Source organism: Asparagus officinalis, chromosome 5 (assembly GCF_001876935.1).
Source record: "Asparagus officinalis chromosome 5, Aspof.V1, whole genome shotgun sequence".
Classification (NCBI taxonomy): Eukaryota; Viridiplantae; Streptophyta; class Magnoliopsida; order Asparagales; family Asparagaceae; genus Asparagus; species Asparagus officinalis.
The window spans coordinates 76025071-76043824 of record NC_033798.1 but is presented as its reverse complement, the minus strand read 5'-3'; the positions used below and the strand labels follow the sequence as shown (position 1 = coordinate 76043824).

At 38.7% G+C, this 18754-nt stretch overlaps 2 protein-coding genes across 3 annotated transcripts; both read left to right on the top strand.

The window, feature by feature from the left end:
- On the top strand, window positions 538-2112 carry LOC109843966 (protein TOO MANY MOUTHS-like). The gene has a single exon (XM_020412965.1). It carries the CDS (start codon window positions 561-563, stop codon window positions 2019-2021), a length of 1461 nt encoding a protein of 486 aa, XP_020268554.1. The 5' UTR covers window positions 538-560; the 3' UTR covers window positions 2022-2112.
- LOC109843965 (polynucleotide 3'-phosphatase ZDP) lies at window positions 3196-18342 on the top strand. 2 transcript variants are annotated; one of them, XM_020412963.1, is made up of 12 exons: window positions 3196-3637; window positions 3736-3801; window positions 4889-4948; window positions 5029-5091; window positions 9162-9233; window positions 9409-9465; window positions 12463-12539; window positions 12832-12913; window positions 13080-13196; window positions 13418-13545; window positions 14554-14626; window positions 17867-18342. In XM_020412963.1, the coding sequence occupies exons 1-12, from the start codon at window positions 3323-3325 to the stop codon at window positions 17912-17914; spliced, it is 1158 nt and encodes a 385-aa protein (XP_020268552.1). In that variant the 5' UTR covers window positions 3196-3322; the 3' UTR covers window positions 17915-18342. The 2 variants fall into 2 exon arrangements, with proteins under 2 accessions (XP_020268552.1, XP_020268553.1); XM_020412964.1 differs by having other exon boundaries at window positions 3197-3637; window positions 14557-14626; window positions 17867-18305.

Below are 18754 nucleotides of genomic sequence, written 5' to 3'. Positions count from 1 at the left end.
TCTAGAAAAAATACGCAGTATAAATTAAAGCAAGAAACTTTAAGAACTCCATCGTAAACCCCAAAAATTAACCATACAAATTGATAGATTCACACAGCCAACGCACCAATGAGCCAGAAAATCAACTACTTCCGTCCAATTGAAGGCGCGTAACTATTTTTCTTTCTTTCTTTTTTTACCCCCTCCGAATTTATTAATACCATAACAACTCTGACTATTATTTGAGAATCCAAACTTGTCCTCGTCCGAAATAACACCCCAAACGACATCCTCGTGAATTAAATTAAAAGCCCCCCAAAATCCAATCCCTACTTCATTTAACTCCTCCCTCCGATCCCCGTGAACTCACTAAATACCCCCTGTGGCCTCCCATCTCCTGCCAAACCTCAAATCCTCCCCCTTCAACTTCCACCAAATTACACCTCCTACCATCCCCCAACCCCTACTCAGCCAAGCCCTTTCTCGTCATTTCCCCGCCCATCAGCCCACCTATAAAACCCTCTCAACTCTCCCTCCATTTCCCACCCCCAAAAAAAAAAGAAAAAGAAAACACACACAGAATGTTCCTCTTCCTCTCGCTTCTTGTTATTTCATGGGCCCCACAATCTCACTCCGAGTTCACCGTGGTCCTCCCGGACTCGAACTCCCCCTTACTGGACTCCCCGCAAACCGGGTTCTCGACCCGCGCCCGAACAGACCCGGAAGAACAAAAGGCGGTCTACCAAATCATGGCGTCCACCGGCAACTCGTGGGCCGGGTCCATACCCGACGTGTGCCGGGGCCGCTGGCACGGAATCGAGTGCACGCCCGACACCGATGACGTGTACCACGTGGTCTCCCTCTCGTTCGGCGCTCTCTCCGACGACACGGCGTTCCCCACGTGCGACCGGACCACCGCGACCCTCCACCGTCTAAAACTCACCCATCTGCGGACCCTCTTCTTCTACCGCTGCTTCGGTGGCAATCCTCAGCCAATCCCAGCGTTCCTTGGTCAGCTGGGTCCCACTTTACGGTCGCTCGTGTTGCGGGAGAATGGACACGTGGGGGCCATCCCTGCTGAGCTGGGGAATCTGACGTCGCTCAAGCTGCTTGATCTTCATGGGAACCGTCTCGGGTCGGGCATTCCGCCCGCTTTGGGGAAGCTGACCCGGATCAGGAAACTGGATTTGAGCGATAACTTTTTAACGGGTCGGATTCCGAAGTTGAATATGCCCGATTTGAATGTTCTGGATCTCAGCCGTAATTCTCTTCAAGGCCGGGTTCCTACTTTCCTCACCAATTCCGATCCGTTAATCAAGCTTGATCTGAGCAGAAACAGGTTAACGGGTCCAATACCCGACTCGGTAAACGACCTTAGGAACTTGATTCTACTCGATTTGAGCCATAATTCTCTCTCTGGGCCGCTTCCAAACTCTCTTGAGGGGCTAATTTCTCTTCGAGCTTTGATTCTGAAGGGCAATTTCATGGGCCCCGCGACGATCCCTGTTAACGGGTTATCGGGCCTGAAGGAGCTAAGCAGTCTAGTACTATCCAACATGGGACTAAAGGGACCCATACCCGAATCCATTGGAGAGCTAACAAAGCTCCGCGTTCTTCATCTGGATGGCAATGAGCTAAACGGGTCGATACCTCTAAGCTTTAGAAACTTGGAGAAACTCAGTGAGTTGAGATTAGAGAACAACAAGCTAACCGGGCTGATTCCATTTGGTAAAGAAATGGTTTGGAGAATGGGGAGGAAGCTGAGGATTGAGAATAATACCGGGCTCTGTTATGATATGAGGCAAGGATCAATGGACGGGTTCGATTCATTATCGGGTGTTAGTTACTGTGATCCGCAAGCGAACTCCGTCGGGGATTGTGGGGGTCTGAATGGTTCGACGATACAGCACTTGGTGGTGTCGGACCCGCCGGGTTCGGGTTCGAAGCTGAGCTTGTCGGGTTCGGATGGTCGGGGTAATTTGGTTGGGAGAGCGGTCGGTTTGGTTACCGGATTTCTAGTGCTTGTTCTTCTGATTTTGTAATTATGTCGGTGATTGAGGAATAGGATGAGTTGGATTCTGTAATTAAGATGTGATGATAATAGGACTCATATATGCACCATATTAATCTAGTCGGAAATTATCTTTACGTCTTTGTGGATCGAGCACCCATAAATGCTAGTCAAAACGAGTTAGGATATGCACGTGCAAAGTAGAGGAAACGACGGGGTCAACTAAGGGCCCGTTTAGATAATGGAAGTACTAAAAACATTAAATTGGTAGCAAATAAGCAGTTCCTTGCAACTATCCAATCAGGAAGCAACCTAACAGAAGTTTTGTTGCTCAAGTAACAAATATAAACAAATAATTATATACTTGAGAATCTGTTGTGAGGGAGTCGGTTGTGAAAATAATCTGATCGCTTCTTAATTATATATTTGAGAATCTTTTTTTCCTCGTAGACCTCACCCTACATCAACTTCCGACGTATTTCAGTGCATTCGAAGATGAAAAAATATCAAGGAAATGGAGATGCCACGTAGACGCCACACCATCATTTAAGGAAGTAGCGGAAGCAGATTTTCAAAAGAAACAAACATACATTTTTGCCAATAAGTAGCAGAAGTAGCATCTACTTCTTCTACTTCTGCTATTTCACAGTTACTTCCGTGCAAACAAACGGGCCCTAAGCTAAAAATAAAATAAAATGTGATTTTTGCGTGTGACATAACCAATTCTAAACATATGATCAATATAGTACCATTCACATTTATTTCAGAGATTCTCGATGCTTTATTATAGTACAAAATTACAATATAACTCTCACATTCTTTGAATTTAATTACAGACTTGGATTAATAAAAATAAAAAAGGATTCGGATCCTCTCCACTACAAAAAAAATAGTGGAAGGACCACTACATAATCACAACCATTGATTATCTAGTTGATGGTTATGATTTTTTCTTTTAGTGCAAATAATCACAACCATTGATTATCTAGTTGATGGTTATGATTTTTTCTTTTAGTGCAAATTAGGAATGAGTGCAATACACGGGGGTATGGTAAGTGTTAGATTTAGATTGTATCATAACCGCCTACTAAATAATCAATGCTTGAGATTAAAAGTAGTGGTCTCCAAATCCAATAAAAAACACCCTAATCTCGCGATTTTCGGCCCGATTTGCGTGTAATAAAGAAGGGGTAGTTTTGTATTAAAAAGTAGCGGGCGAAGGTTCCCAAATCCTCATCTCACTCGCCTCCGAGCTTCCCGCCCGCAAACCTCATCGCCTTATAAAACCCTAGCTCCTCCTCCCTCTCTCCCTCTCTCTCTCTCTCTCTCTGTATGCACTTCCTCTTCACAAAGCTCTCGCTTTTCCCCCCTCGAAACCCTAATCTCTTAAACCCCTCAGTGTTCATCGCCGGCGCTTCGCTTTCTCCAATGGCGGCATCCAAAGTAGTCGCCGAGTACGCGAAATCCAACCGATCGTCCTGCAAGAGCTGCGGAAAATCCATAGCATCCGGTTCTCTGAGGCTAGGGTTGTCGAGTAAAGATCCTCGAGGGTTCGATCTCGTCAAATGGCATCACTTGGGTTGCTTTCCGACCAGACCCCAGCCGTTCAAGGCCGCCGACGAGATCAAGGGGTTTCCTTCTCTCAAGGTACAAAATTGTTTGTTTCTTTTTTCCGATCCTTGAGGGTTTGTTCTCGTCAGGGTTATTCTTTTTCTTATCATAATGTACTTGCGTGGAGATTGCAGGATTGTGATCAGGATGCACTGAGGAAGTTAGAGGCTGCGGCATCATCCGATGAGCCGGTTGAAAAGGTATTGTTCAATTCTCTATTTTGCTGTCTTGTGTCTTCATTGGGTTAATTTCATCATGATTTGAGGAAAAATTGGGGCTTCTGTTATTTCATCAAACATTTACATTTGCATCATGCTTTATGCGAAGGGTTTGAAGATAGATATATTTGTATATATTTTTAGGTCAGTGGACTGCCTTCCTCAATTGCCCTACTTCACTGCCACTGTATAGTTTGCTCCATGTGATATGCTCTTTTGCTGATATAAAATCTATGAAATATATACAATTCAACCTCATAATTGATCCTTTTGGCTAATCTGCATTAATGTTTTGAATGTAGTATGTATTTGCAGCATTGTTTTTCCCCCCTTCATAGTCTAATTGTAACGTATATGGATATTTAGCCTATGGCTACATAGTCGCTGCTTACTAGATCTGACCTGTGAGATCAGGAGTAGTTAGAGTTGTTCTTGTCTTTGATGTAATCAGTGTTTTCAAAGGCGCGCGCCTCATTGCGCCTCATGCGCCTTACGATGCGGGGCGGTGATGAAGCGCGATGCGGGGCGGTGATGAAGCGCCCCACTTCTGATGCAACAACGCCTTTTGCGCCTCGCGTACATCCTTACTTTGTGTAGGGTGCATGTAGTACATATCCTCATATAGTTTTGTTTGTTAACATTTCAATCGAGTCTTTATAGTTGATAATCCATATCCCAAAAAGAAAAATAAATCCATTAGGCCTTTTTAGTAGCCTTCAATTGAGGACCATTACTAATCGTTTGCTTGAATATTAGTCTTGATGTAACATTTGATTTGAAAATTTATGAATTTTGCTACTATGTTGGGTGTTAGCATTAGAAATTAAGGCATTATATTGTAATTTTGTAGTAAGATATTATTTATCATGACATTTTTTATGTGAATTCTAAAAACATGCTCTTTCGCACTTGATTATATTTTTTTAAAAATTATGCGGGCGGTGTGCGCCTCACATCACTCAGGCGCGCGCATCGCGTTGCGCCTTGCGCATGTGCGCGTAAAAATGCTTTGCGCTCCGCATTGCGCCTTGCGCATTGATAACACTGGATGTAATTTATTCTGTTTCAGGAACACAAAAGGGATCGCCATGGAACTGATGGATTAGAGAGGAATACGAAGAAAGTTAAGGTAAACATTGATTGAAAATAGTTTTAACAATCCGTGCTACTGGGTTTTTATAGGTGATATGAGCCTTTTTTTACACACAGATTTATGATAGAGACAGTGGTGGGAGCGAGGAATTTGAACAGAAGAGCTTGGAGGAGGTGAAGGTAGATTGTCTGTCTCAAGGACAATAATTGTTTGTGAATTCTTATTTTGGAAATAAACCTTATAGAAACATAATATTTTCCATGTTGGAGAATATGATGGAGTTCTGGTGTTTGGTTTTCATCCCCTAATTGTTATATCATGACTTAAAAGTTATTTATAGTGATCTAGGATTGCTCTTAAGGATAATGATGATTTCCCCCCCTTGAAAAGCCAGTGAAATGCTTCTAAGTAGGAAATGGAGTGCTAAAAAAAATCTAAAATGGGGGGAAGAAAGCATGAAAGCTGGCATTGTAGAATGTAGAGATCTGAATAAATTTTAGTTTGAGTGGTAAGCTGCAGGTGGGGAGGCCAAGAACATACCTTCTATAGTCATATTCCAACGGGTAAATTGTGTACATCTTCAAACAAAATTGAAGGTCACATCTGAAAGGAGCCAATCTGGAGTGCACAGTAGTTTTGGTCTTTTTTGCTTGTTAACTGTAGTGAGGTCACTCTTCATGCATTGATGGTTGGATCTTCATAAACCACTTCACAATAAATAAAGTTGGATCATTAGAATGGAGGCCTCATGGTTTCCAGATGATGGATGGAACACTTGTGCAGATTTGATATCATGTCAGCGTTAGTTTTGCGACAATAACCGAACTTTGTTTCTTGAGAGGAGACACTGCTGGTGTTTTTTAAATTCTTCCTCATTAAATGAGTCGACAATCAGTTATATGCCTCTTGTAAGCATACTCTGTTAAACTGGAACCTTTGCACCAATTTGACTATGGAACTGTAAGTTTTAGGGCTATACAGTGGGTTGATAGTAGGATTAATTTGATCTTTTAGGACTATATGCAGAAGATATGGAACCTTGAAACTCCAATATTATTCGCATAATTGTCTGCCTCCTTCATTTATCTGTGGGACCACAGATATTTCAGCCAATAAATTATCTTGATTCCCAAGTGCCAAAATTATTATCTTATTAGATCAATTAGTAAAAATGAAATGGACAACTTCTTGGTCAGTAGGTCCTTCCAAAAGATAATTATCATACATTTATCTTCCTGAATGCGTGTGCGTGCGTGTGTATGTGTACATATAGCAAGTTTATTCATGGTGAGCTTTCATGTCAATTAATGTTATCACAAACATCAAGGTGATAAACTCCTCTTTTCCTCGCAAAAATAGCTTGCAACCACAACTGTGAATCTTGATTGTCTTGCTTGCCAAACACTTCAAAAATTCACTCATAAATATGAATGGACTGTAATTGGTGAAAGCTATAAGAACAGTGATTTTTCCATGAAGATGTTTAAGATAACCAACTAAAATATGGCTATTGAATCATTAATCCAAGTTTATTTTTATATGGTTTTCCTGTGATATGTCACGCTTCCAAACCGCGTAGCATAATCTGGGTTCGTGAGTCGTGACACCGGCGACATGTGCTTGAACACATGTCAAGCCTACTATGCTCTTTTATATTTTTAACAAATACTTCATAAAGAAAAACTTTATTGAGGTTTAGAAGTCTCAGAGGAACAACATTATAACAAGCACAATACAAATATTACAACTAGTGAGTCATTAGACTCTTGTTATATAATTATGTTGATTTATCTAAGACAAACATAATATTGCTAATAAGATCACCAGAAGATTTTAATCCTCCAAGCTAAGGTAGAACAATCTAATCTTTATCTGAAAAGAATAGAAAATAAAGGGTGAGCTCACAATTCAATAAATAGATAACTCCTCATTAGCCGATTGGACAAGTTAAATAATTACTACTACTAAATTTTCAAATAGGCCACTATCAACTAAAAGAATGATCAGAGAGCATATTAGATATTGAAATAGAAAATTTTCTAACATATATAAGATGCAGTAGGAGCATTATATAAAGAGTATTTAAATACAAACAATGAAAAGAAACACTAATTACATTTACATTGTAATTATTCATATAAATTTGAAAAAAATCACCTCAATCGTCACACTAAGGCTACGGAAATTATAGCCCAGTAGTATGGGAATGTGCATCAATCACATATAAGTTAACTTGGGAATAGTGTATACCTAGCACTACGGTTGCCAAAAAACACCATGGGAACTTGAGGATGAAATGCGAGAGAAATATCCACGACTTTTTGAGAACGAAGGTATGTATAGTTCGAGGACGAAACTTTATTTTAGCTAGGGAGGATGTGAACACCCACATTTAATTAGAAGCAAAATCAAATTCGAGTTCTTTAGCTTACCCTCACAAAATATTTTCATCCAAACTCATAAGAAAATTTTGTTTCCTACCTCAATAGTATGTGAAAATTTAGAGTAAAAGTTTAAAATAAAAACTTTAAAATTTTGTAAATCTCAACCAAGAAAAATGTGATCACTTTCACAAGAACAATGAGTTTCATAACTCAATAGTAATAAAAAAGACAAATTGAAAAGTCAAAATTTGACAACTTTGGAGCTCTATAAATTGAACCCAATCTTTAGTTGTACCCTCACACAAGAGAAGTTCTAAGAATAGAGAAAGAAAGGAGAAGAGTAGAAAGCTAGGTACGTGTTTAAGTTTCTGTTTTTAATCTCGCAATTTAGCTTTAAAAATATTTAAAAAGTGTGTCTTCGTCCTTAAATTCTAGATATTTTATCTTCGTCCTTCAATTCTAGATATTTACTTTTAAGTCCATAAACTATATTTTACCTTAAAAAATTTAATAAAATGATTAAAATTGATTAAGAATGATTGTTCTCTGTTTAAGTTAGAATTCATATGTAATGTATTACTATAGGATCAAGTGAGGATTGAGCTAGGGGTTTGTGTATCAAAATAATTCTGGATTTGCTAAGGTGAGTAGATTTCTTCTCATTGGTTATTTCAAATTGTTTTGATATAAATTATATATTACGTTAAACAAATCTTATTTTTATAAAACATTGTTGGATCAGACATGTTATATCTTGTTTACTTATGAAAAAAATATTAAAAGAAGTTGGTATTGTGATAATTATTTATTTTTTTCACAATAAGTAATATTAGTATATGTAAGTTACTGAAACCATGCTATCAAACATTAAAACATACTTGACTTCATCATTCATATGACTTTCATGGAAAAATTCAGATTTGGCAAAAATATTATTTTCCTATAAAAATTCGTGAATATTCTAATTTCGTGAAAAGGCCCTCAAAAGTCCACTATGGAGTGATTGATTTGTTTAAGCCTACCATATAGCATTGAGTATACCGAATAGTGGTCTTTTTGGCAAATATATGAATGTGGCCTTTTTGGCAACCTATGGTAGTGCTAGGTATACCCTAACCCCAAGTTGACTTATATGTGATTGAGCGCATTCTCATGCTACTGGGCTATAATTTTCGTAGCCTTAGTGTGACGACTTGAGGTGTTTTTTTTTCAAAATGTGATTTATATGAACAATTACAATATAAAGGGAATTGGTGTTTCTTTTTATTGTTTGTGTTTATATACTTTTTATATAATGATGTACTGCATCTTATATATGTTAGAAATTTTTCTATTTTAATATCTAATATGCTCTCTGATCGTTCTTTCTGTTGACAATGATTTGTTGAAAAATTTAGTAGTAGTAATTATTAAACTTGTCTGATCTGCTAATGAGAAGATATATATTCATTGAGTTACAAACTCACCCTTTATTTGTTATTCTTTTCGGATAGATTGTTCTACCCTTAGTTTGGAGGATTAACATCTTCTGGAGATCTTATTCTTGACATAATTATGTAATAAGAGCCTAATGACTCACTAGTTGTAATATCTATATTGTGCTTGTTATAATGTGATTCCTCTGAGACTTCAAAACTCCAATAAAGTTCTCATTTATGAAATATTTGTTAAAAATATAGAAGCGCACAGTAGGCTTGACATGTGTTCACGCACGTGTCGCCATTGTCTTGAACCCCGGATTATGTTGCGTGGTTTGGGGGCGTGACATGATAAGTCTTTATCTGTTCATGTTTTATTTCCTTTGTTAGAACTTTTGTTGTTTCCATATAGCTGAGTTGGATAACTCACACAAACTTGTTATACAGAGATCTGGTGATAGCATGGAAAATCTTTTGGAGGTTGCATTTTCTGTTTCTGATATCAGGAAAACATACAAGGTGAATTTTTCTTCCATTGTATACTTATATCAGTATTATCTTCTATGCACCCATTTGTTTAAAACCATAATACTTATATATTTATGAACATGTAGGCTTGGGCCTGTGCTTCATTTATTTCTTCACTGCATAAATGCAATTCTTCATAAATTTTGTTCTTTTGGCTTTTCTCCAGGATGCTACCCTTTCACCAAATTGGAAGTCCTTTCAAACAGTTATTTTCCGTGAACGGGTGAGAATAATTTTGAATTTTAGAATTTGTTATTATGAAGATGTGATTACTATGTTTAAAGTCATCTTTGTTTTACCTTCTGCATTTATATTTTGATTCAGTTATGGTTATTTACACTCTGATTTTATCGCTTTATCGTTTTCTGTTTTGCTATGTCATATAGACGAAGAGTCTGATTCATAATTTTAGGTTAGATTAGCTAGGATGAGAGTGTTATGAATTCGTAGGTGGATATTAGGACATGGCACTATTGCAGTGTTCAGGAAAGGAGAAAAATATGACCAAAGAAATACTTAAAATTGATGTAATTTCCAAAGTATGATTGCACAATATAGAGAATCTCAGTGCTCTTGTTATTGTTACATTGTCAGCCCAAGGTTATGCATTTAAGGTTGTTGCAATGCAGTGTTGTAAATAGCGGCCAATAGCGGGGCTATAGCGGCGCGAATAGTGGTCGCGGCCCTTCAGCGCTACGCGTAGGGGTTTCGCGGCTGGCTTAAGCGGGAAAATCTGCTATTCATTCGAATAGCGCGTAAAAGCGGATTTTAGCGGGTTAAAAGCGGGTTTTCGCGGTTAAAAGCGGATTTTCGCGGTTAAAAGCGGATTTTTGTTGTTAAAAGCGGCTAAACCCGCTATCACACATATTATGATGCTATATTTCTTGAATTTCTTCATAGTTTCATTCATACAACAAGCTTATTAATTGTTATCTATTGATAATACAAGAAATTTACAACTAATTGAATTTTTAGATTTTTTATGAATTTTCTTATTATTTAGGATATTTAAATATATTTAAATTTGACCGCTATTTGACTGTGCGCTATTTGCCGTGATTTCGCCGCAATAGCCCGATATAACCTTAGCGGTACCTCGCCGCGACGCGTCGCGATCCGCTATCAGCAACCTTGTTGCAATGTTACATGAACTCAGCTGAGCATCCTTCAATATGTTTTAGCTCAGAGGGCAATGTGTCTGCAAGCCAACTTGCTTAGATCCCATTGCGCCTGAACAAAGTCTTAAGAATTCATTCCTCTCCCTCAACGCTGAAATACTTTCCAGCTATGTGATCGGATCCAAGTCTGCAGAACCTGGGAATCAGATTGGCTGGTTGAAGAGAGGTTAAAAGGGAGAAATCTTTTCCCTTATTTCTTGGTCAATTTCCCTCTGGCCATGAATGCAGTCATGTCCTTTGGGTTTTGTGGACTGAGTTTCCAAATGTCACTATTCATTATTGTATGGTTCAAACTGCACACTAAAAAACCTTGACGACTCTTGTGCAATCACAAAGGACCTCTTACATGAGAGATCTTAGCAAGGTTATCGATAGTGGACAGCGTCGCATAGCGCTGAGGCACCGCTAAGGCTATTTGCGCCTATAGCGGCAAATAGCGTGTAGTCAAATAGCGCCCAATTTGAATATATTTAAATATTCTAAAAAATAAGAAAAACCAATGCAAGGACAAGGCTTCGTCGAGGAGATGGAGCAAAGGCAATTGGAGGTTCTGGAGAGGAGAGAGGAGAGGAGATGGAGATTGAGCTAGTCAAGGAGACTATTGTTTGCTGCAGCGTCGAGGAGAGGAAATGGAGCTCGTCGAGGAGTTGGAGGATTTGGAGAGAAGGCGGAGGAGTGGTGGAGGGAGGCAGCGGAGCTGGAGCTCGTCAAACACGAGAGCGAGAGTGAGAGGGAGGGAGGGAGGGAGGGAGGTTTACTTAGGGTTTATTGAGAAAGAGGCGGAGGTAGTTGAATACAGAAGAGAAAGAGAGAGGGTTTTATAAGTCGGGTCAGGTTCGGGTTTAATTCGGGTCGGGCTTTTTATAAAATCAACCAAAAAAAGTGCTAATAGCGCTCAAAAGAGGTTTACTTAGGGTTTATTGAGAAAGAGGTGGAGGTAGTTGAATACAGAAGAGAAAGAGAGAGGGTTTTATAAGTCGGGTCAGGTTCGGGTTTAATTCGGGTCGGGCTTTTTATAAAAATCAACCAAAAAAGTGCTAATAGCGCTCAAAAGTGCTAATAGCGCTCAAAAGCGCTATTAACCGCTCGCTATTTGACGCTTTTCTCCGCTATTTCGAGTGAATAACGGTTTTCAGCGCTTTTTCTCACTGTTATGGCCAAAATCATCGTGGGCAAGGGCCGCTAATGCAATTGCGGCCGCAATTGCCTGCTATTTACAACACTGGATCTTAGTGGATTCTTCTAACTTGGCTTGAGGAGTTTGAGTGGATTATAATCAACAACTCCCTCTACCCTCTTAACTTGGGTACTTACATGATTATATCCTCTCCTGAGTTAGTATGCAACCATGGTGAAACTTCCTTTACATCCATCCTCTTTAGGTCTTTGTGTCGATATCATTCTAGTTTATCTTTCTTCTATGCCATGAGCTTCACAGAGATTGAAAAAAGAAGCTGATGCCAAAGAAAAAAAGTGCATCAAATTGTTCATGCAGATCGAGTTGATCTCGCTCCTTGGCTCTTTTATGTCCAGAACTCCAGATTCTATTCCTCAGTCTCTGCAGTCCGTCCGGTACAGGCCTTTTAATCGATTAGTATCAATCTGTCATCAAGTTCCTCCTCTACGCAACACTTTAACTACAGGTTTTCCTCCTCATTTTGATTTAATGTATGCATGGTTCTTTTTAAGTTCTTTGTGTGAGAATGTAGTTTGCTTGGAATCTAATTGGAAGTGCAGACTGGAGAACTATTATTCCATTTAATGTTTCAATCTCATTGAGTTGCTTATGTAGTGCTTTCCCATTTGTTCTTCCTGTAATTTTGGTTTGTACTTGGGTCCTTAACTGACATCATTATCTTGCAATTGAAAATTCAGGTTACCTTGTTTGCTGATATACTGAAGGGGAATGGAGTTTTCTCTTATTATTCTCTTTTATTTTACAATTCATTATTGTTTATCATGAAGATGTAAATTTCTTCGAAATTTTTTTCAACTACCATATCAATATATCATGTAACTTATATATTCTTTTTTGTGTTAAGGAAGACGGGCTTAACGACTCTGAAAAAATTGCTGCATTTGATTTTGATGGGTGCCTTGTGAACACATCTGTGAAAAGGTACCAATAGTATTCGTGGAACTGTTGCTTGGAGAATAATTATATTGATTATTCCCAGAAATTAATTGAATTGCAAAGGTAGTATCGACATAACATGTCATGTTCAGGTGTGTCAAGGCATGCATACTTTTTGGTGGGAAAGGTATTGCGCGTATTGTAGACTTTAGAGCAAAGTTTAGCAGGAAATGCTATTTATTGGACTGTCTAAACTTTAACTGATCTCTGTGTACGTACTTTTATAATTAAGCTTCTCTATTAAACATTGATAGCTTGAACTGAACATGTGACACAGAATTGGTGCAAATGCCTGGTCTCTTATGCATTCATCAATCCCAGATAAGCTGCAAGAACTGTACAAGAATGGTTACAAGCTGGTTGGACTCTCACTTGCTCTATGTTCTGCCCTTCATTATTTAAATACTTTGCGCGAACCTGTCTATTCATTTAAAATTCTTTGTAGTTATTAACAAGAAAAATACTTCATATTTTACATATGGGAGGTAATGTGTTCATGTTATCATTTTTATTCTGTATAATCAGGTTATCTTTACCAATGAATCTAATATTGAACGTTGGAAGAATAAGCGCCAACAAGCTGTTGATTCCAAAATAGGAAGGCTGGACAACTTTATCGGTCGTGTTAAAGTACCAATTCAGGTTCTATGAAGTAACTTTTTTTAAAGTGAAACATTATTGTCAACCTTCGACTTAACATGCTGGTATTGCTATAATGTAACTCCCGCAGCTGTTTAAATTGTTTGCATGATTCTACATTGGTTTTAGAATATGCTTCTGATTTCAGGGAAGAAAAACACTGTCATATATAGCTGCTGTAAAAATATGCAGTGTGCTGATACTTCCCATTGATTTGATTGCAGGTGTTTATTGCCTGTGGGATAGGGAAAAACAAAGATCAGACTGAGGATCCATTTCGCAAACCAAAGCCAGGAATGTGGATACTAATGGCAGAACACTTCAATTCTGGCATTGCAATTGACTTGGATCAGTTATCTCTCCCTCCCCCCTTTCTTTCTTTCTTTCTGTGCAGCTGGACTATTATAAAAAAGAGGACCAACTAGTCTCTTCATGTTACGTCTTTCATACGTTTTTCATGCACTTCTATGTTCTTCTGTTCGTGTGTGTTTTGGGGCGGATTGATTTTATCATGTAAACAATGTTAGGCCATAGATGTTGTAGTTGTCATGTGGTCCGGATGCATAACTAAAATTTGATTTCTTGTTTTCTGCATAATTCATACGATAAAACACAGTTAATTTTTTGAATGAACATTAACTTACATCTTAGTTCTGTTACAAAGTGAAAATGCCATGTTGCGTGCGTCTTGCCCACTTTTCTGTTAGTTGAATTTTGTATTACTATTCTACTTACACGGTTGTAGTATCTTTGTTGGTATGCGATGCCTTTTCAATCTTTCTTGCTTGAGCAGTGTTAACTTTATCATTAGTCCAAAGACCAAGAGGCCTCTTCTCTACTGCCCACTGAATATCTCCAATCAGGTGCACAACGTGCCTTTGGTCACATATACTAATGGTGCAAGTATCACTGCTATTTGTTTGAGGATTGTTTACAACCGAGGAGGGTTGCTCCAATACAGAATTTTGTTGAAAAAAAACTAGTGCCGGGTCTATTCTCAGTGCAAGCGTTTTATTGATTCAACTACATATAATATCCTCTCGTAATTGTCTTTTTTTTTTAGCTTGGATTTTTGAGGTATCATCGCAATCCTCTCATGATTGTCATTCCAAGAAAAACGACCGTGACCTTCTGAATTTAAAGAAGTGATATGGGTGCTTAGGTTGAATTCTTCCTTAAATATCTTCATCTTTTTGATATTTTAGATGCCATTTTGCTGCAGTACAGAAGTGTTGACAATTTATATTGATGAATTGCACCAGTTTCACTGATAGATTACGTCTAGTACTTGTTTAACTGGTATTTATGTGCTCTTCCAATTTGATTATAGCATTGTATGATCGTATCCTTCTTAATTTAGCAGATCCTTTTATGTTGGTGATGCGGCAGGAAGAGTCAATGATCATAGTGATGCCGATATTAAATTTGCTCAGGTATGGTTGAGGCAATATTTATTTATTTATTCTTATGAATGTGTTTATGTATATACTGATGATTGAAGTGAAACTCGATATGTAACCTTCTAAAACTAGAAGGTCTTACTGAACTTACCTAACTTGTAAATGTTTTGAGTCTGAAACTGAGATCTCTAAACAGACTAAACTTGTGGAGGTTGCATCTTGAATTTTGCCATGTTGCAGTGTCATGTTCTTGTTGGCGTGTTGTAGGCTGTCTAAAAATCACAATAGATACTTGATCCTCCATCAAACACCGATGATGAAAGTTACAATCTGACGACTTCCAGAAGGTTATAATTTGAAGACTTTCACGTAGATCGATGAAGGTTACATATAATTTGAAGACTTTCACGTAGATCGATGAAGGTTACAATCTGACGACCTTCACAACAACTGATGAAAACTCTAATCAACAGCTTCACGTAGATCGATGAAGGTTACAATCTGACGACCTTCACAACAACTGATGAAAACTCTAATCAACAGCATTCACAATCAACATCGGGAGTTACAATCTGACGACTCTCATATTTGCAAGGAGTCAAGATGAAGATTACATGATGACGGTCTTTGCAACGCACCAGCAAAAAAGATCACAAATTGATGGTCTCTTCACATCAAAACACAGAGGTCATCCCTGCGTTTCACCATCAAAACGCAGAGGTCATCCCTGTGTTATACCATCAAAACGCAGAGGTCATACCCATGTTCCAGAGTCAAAACGCAAGGGCCATCCCCAGCATTCCAGTCCAGACGCAGAGTTCGTGGACTCAGAAACGCAGAGTTCATGCAGAGTCCAACTCTGCGTCTTAGGTCCAAAACGCAGAGTTCATGCAGAGCCCAACTCTGCGTCTCAGGTCCAAAACGCGGAGTTCATCTCTGCGTCCCAACTCTGCATTTTAGATTTACAACGCAGCGCGACCTGTGCGTTCAACCACCAAAATAGGCCTAACTCTGCGTTTTTAGTCTAAAACGCAGAGTTCGGGCCCAAAACGCAGAGTTCGGGCCCTGAACGCTATTTTTCAGCGTTTGACTCGTTCAAATTACGAACTGGACGGTTTCAAAACCGTTCTCCCGACGATTTGGGGAGCTGTTTAAGGGGGGCGGTTACACCCCATTCAGCCCCATTTAGAAGCGAATTAAGGGGGCGATTATACCCATTAATCCCCGATAAATAGTGGGAAACTCAATTGAGTTTGGGGGATTTTTTAGCTCTGGGATTGATCCTTCTTTTTGGGCAGCAAAGAAGAGATCTTCGGCTAACTTTTTGGGGGGAATTGCTGGAGCTTCCTGCAGCGACAAAGTTCCTTGGAGCCTTCGGCCTTGGCTTGTCAAACCGATTTTCGGTTAAATCAACTCTTTCATAGAGTTTCAAACTCGTTCAGAGTTATCAACTCATCAAGAGTTCTAAAACTTAGCTTTGCAAGTTCTCCACAGCGTCAAATCGTGAGGAGATACCGTTCCAGTGAAACAATATGGTCGGATAGTCAACGGAGAGCAAACTCGACGTGAGCATTCGAGGGAGGCACTCCATCGCCACCGTGAAGAACCCAGAATTAAACAAAGGGGAGAAGTCAGATCCATTCTCCTCTCTTTTGTAATCGGGAATCTAAATTGTAATCGAGATTGAGAGAATACAAATCAAAATTTTCTTTTATTTCTTTTACTACCAATTTTCCACCAAACACGTGTCATCATGCAACATTGGGCTGCGGGAATTTGCTAGGTTTCGCTGATTCATTTATCTAGTGACTAGTTGGTGAGATACATTCATAATCATGCAGGATTTGACAGTTTATGCAACTAAGTATATCAACACATGATTAATTTTATTAAGGTTTATATTTGATAAAATAGAAAGTAGGAACAACCGAACCCAATGGTCTAATGAAAGTATAAATGTTAGTGTAGCCTAAAACCATTTTCTAAGGCAATATAAACATGGAGAGACTGATCCTGGCTTGTGAGTTGCTAACTATCATTTTTGGCTGCAAGATTGGAATATATACATCAATTTTGTTTTCTTGATGTTGGATATGGTACTCAACTTGTGTTGTTGATAGAGAAGTAGAGGATCCGGATCGGGGTGGCAAATAACGGGAGACTATATGACCCAAAAAAGGAGACCTAAGTCAGGAGATCATAAGGAAATAGGTAGTTGACCCAAACAAACAAAAAACACAGAAAACAAACACATGCACACACATGTATGTCCTCTGCTGTGCTGCATTAGTATGAATTACATAAAGACTTAAATTAATTAATCGGGCAAAAAGATCAAAAGGAAGGGAAATATAAATTGCTATTTAATTGAATAGGGTTGTGAGTTTATAGGATCATGTGAAGCTAAGAAGGCTTGTGAAAGGATTTCAGAAAATGATCAGCCTTCATGACTTTCCCAGATTAAATTGCTTACACAAAGAAGGAAGACATGGTCACAGTCGGAAATGCAAATGCCGGTGTCAACTATAATACAGTAAAAATGGGCTTAAATACAGTATACCAAATCACAACCTACTATATGTTTTCCCTTACACTTAAAACTCTTATATCGTGTTTCACATAAAAATATGAAAATTATAATAACATACATAGTTTTGCACCTCAAATGGATCTTGAACATCTCATTTGGCCTTTCTTCCACTGTTTTACTTCCTGATCCTTCTTAAATCCTAGTGCATCATGAATCCACTAAACTTGTTACTTGAAGCCTTATTGCAGAGTGATTACAAAGAGGGTACGGAGATTTCACAGGAAGAACAGGCTTCTGCAACTTGAATATGCACAGTGAAAAACTGATTCGTAAATGTACATTTAACCCCCTTCGCGCGTGCGCACACACCAATGCCACCCACCCACCCCCTTTGAACACATGCAGTGTACCTATGTTTACCGAACATAAAGGGATAAACACTTGATAGTGTGTTCTGTAAACGAACTTCAGTTTGCATGCTAAGCTCCTCCTTCTATGCAAATTTCTTATTTTATATATTTGTGACAATATAAATACGTGCAGATATTTTGAGAACCATACTTCCATTTTTCTTAATTGATCAGATTAGCACTGAATGGATGATTCAAATAAAACTTAGATTCACAACTCAAATCATTACTTTATGCAGATGATCAGCTATTCCACTGAGCTAATTTTCCTTGCACCTAAATCACGCTGGTTGTTGACTATGGCATGTTTATTTATTTATTATTTTTTTCCAGACACTTGGACTGAAATTTCATCTGCCTGAGGAATTCTTTGGAGCTTGATGGCTCGATCTCATGCGTGAAGATCTCAGGTTTTTACCGTAATGCTTTCCGAAAGGCAGGCAGCTGTGGAATTTGCGTGACCCCTAACATGGCATTGCTTCAGCTGCAAATCTCGCCTCCGTATGACTTTTTGAGTCCTTATGTGCAAAGATCGTCTTGTCATTGCTTATTTTGATGATTATAAACAGTGAGCAAAATTCAAGGGAACGTAAATCTGTGGTACCAATTTGACTCTTTTTTTTTCCTTTGACAAACTTGCTTTTTAGTATCTTGCTTCAAGCACTAATGCATGTGATTAACTTGAACTTGTGGAGCAAGCTGCTCTTAGATGCACAAATTTTCAATTAGAAGCGCTTTACTAGCGCAGTGTTCATAAATTTCATTATTTCAACATTTGTGGTGGTTATGAAAATCATATCCGGGTCTTCTATATGAGCTGTCTGTGCATTGCTTTTTCTTGAATGGATCATGCAAAGCTATGATCAAGGATTGTGTAACTTCAGCGGCTAGTCAGGCGTTTGACTCTAGAAAGTAATATCTTGTCTGTTCAACTCTTGATTCGAGCATAAGATCGCCTGAGCTGCAAGTATGAAGTTTGATGTGACCCAATATCATACACTGTGAAAACATCATGCATCTCATAATGCTACCGTACGAGTTTTCTTACGGTAGAAGTAAATTGAATTGCTGGGTCGTGGCGCGGACCAATGTTAGCGAAGTGATCAACTCCAGCCCATTTTTACGAGTCAATGCTGCTGCTCTGCCAGCCATTGGAAATTTGAATTTTAAATGATGAGCCAGTGTTCGCTAAGCTGTTCGTTTCGCAAAAGAGAAAGGGAA

What these genes read in the sequence shown, in the direction of transcription:
- LOC109843966 (XM_020412965.1), top strand. Translation starts at nt 561, where the DNA reads ATGTTCCTCTTCCTCTCGCTTCTTGTTATTTCATGGGCCCCACAATCT.
- LOC109843965 (XM_020412963.1), top strand. Translation starts at nt 3,323, where the DNA reads ATGCACTTCCTCTTCACAAAGCTCTCGCTTTTCCCCCCTCGAAACCCT. An exon ending in AGGGGTTTCCTTCTCTCAAG is followed by an intron (nt 3,638 to 3,735) that starts GTACAAAATTGT and finishes TGGAGATTGCAG; the next exon opens with GATTGTGATCAGGATGCACT. An exon ending in CCGATGAGCCGGTTGAAAAG is followed by an intron (nt 3,802 to 4,888) that starts GTATTGTTCAAT and finishes ATTCTGTTTCAG; the next exon opens with GAACACAAAAGGGATCGCCA.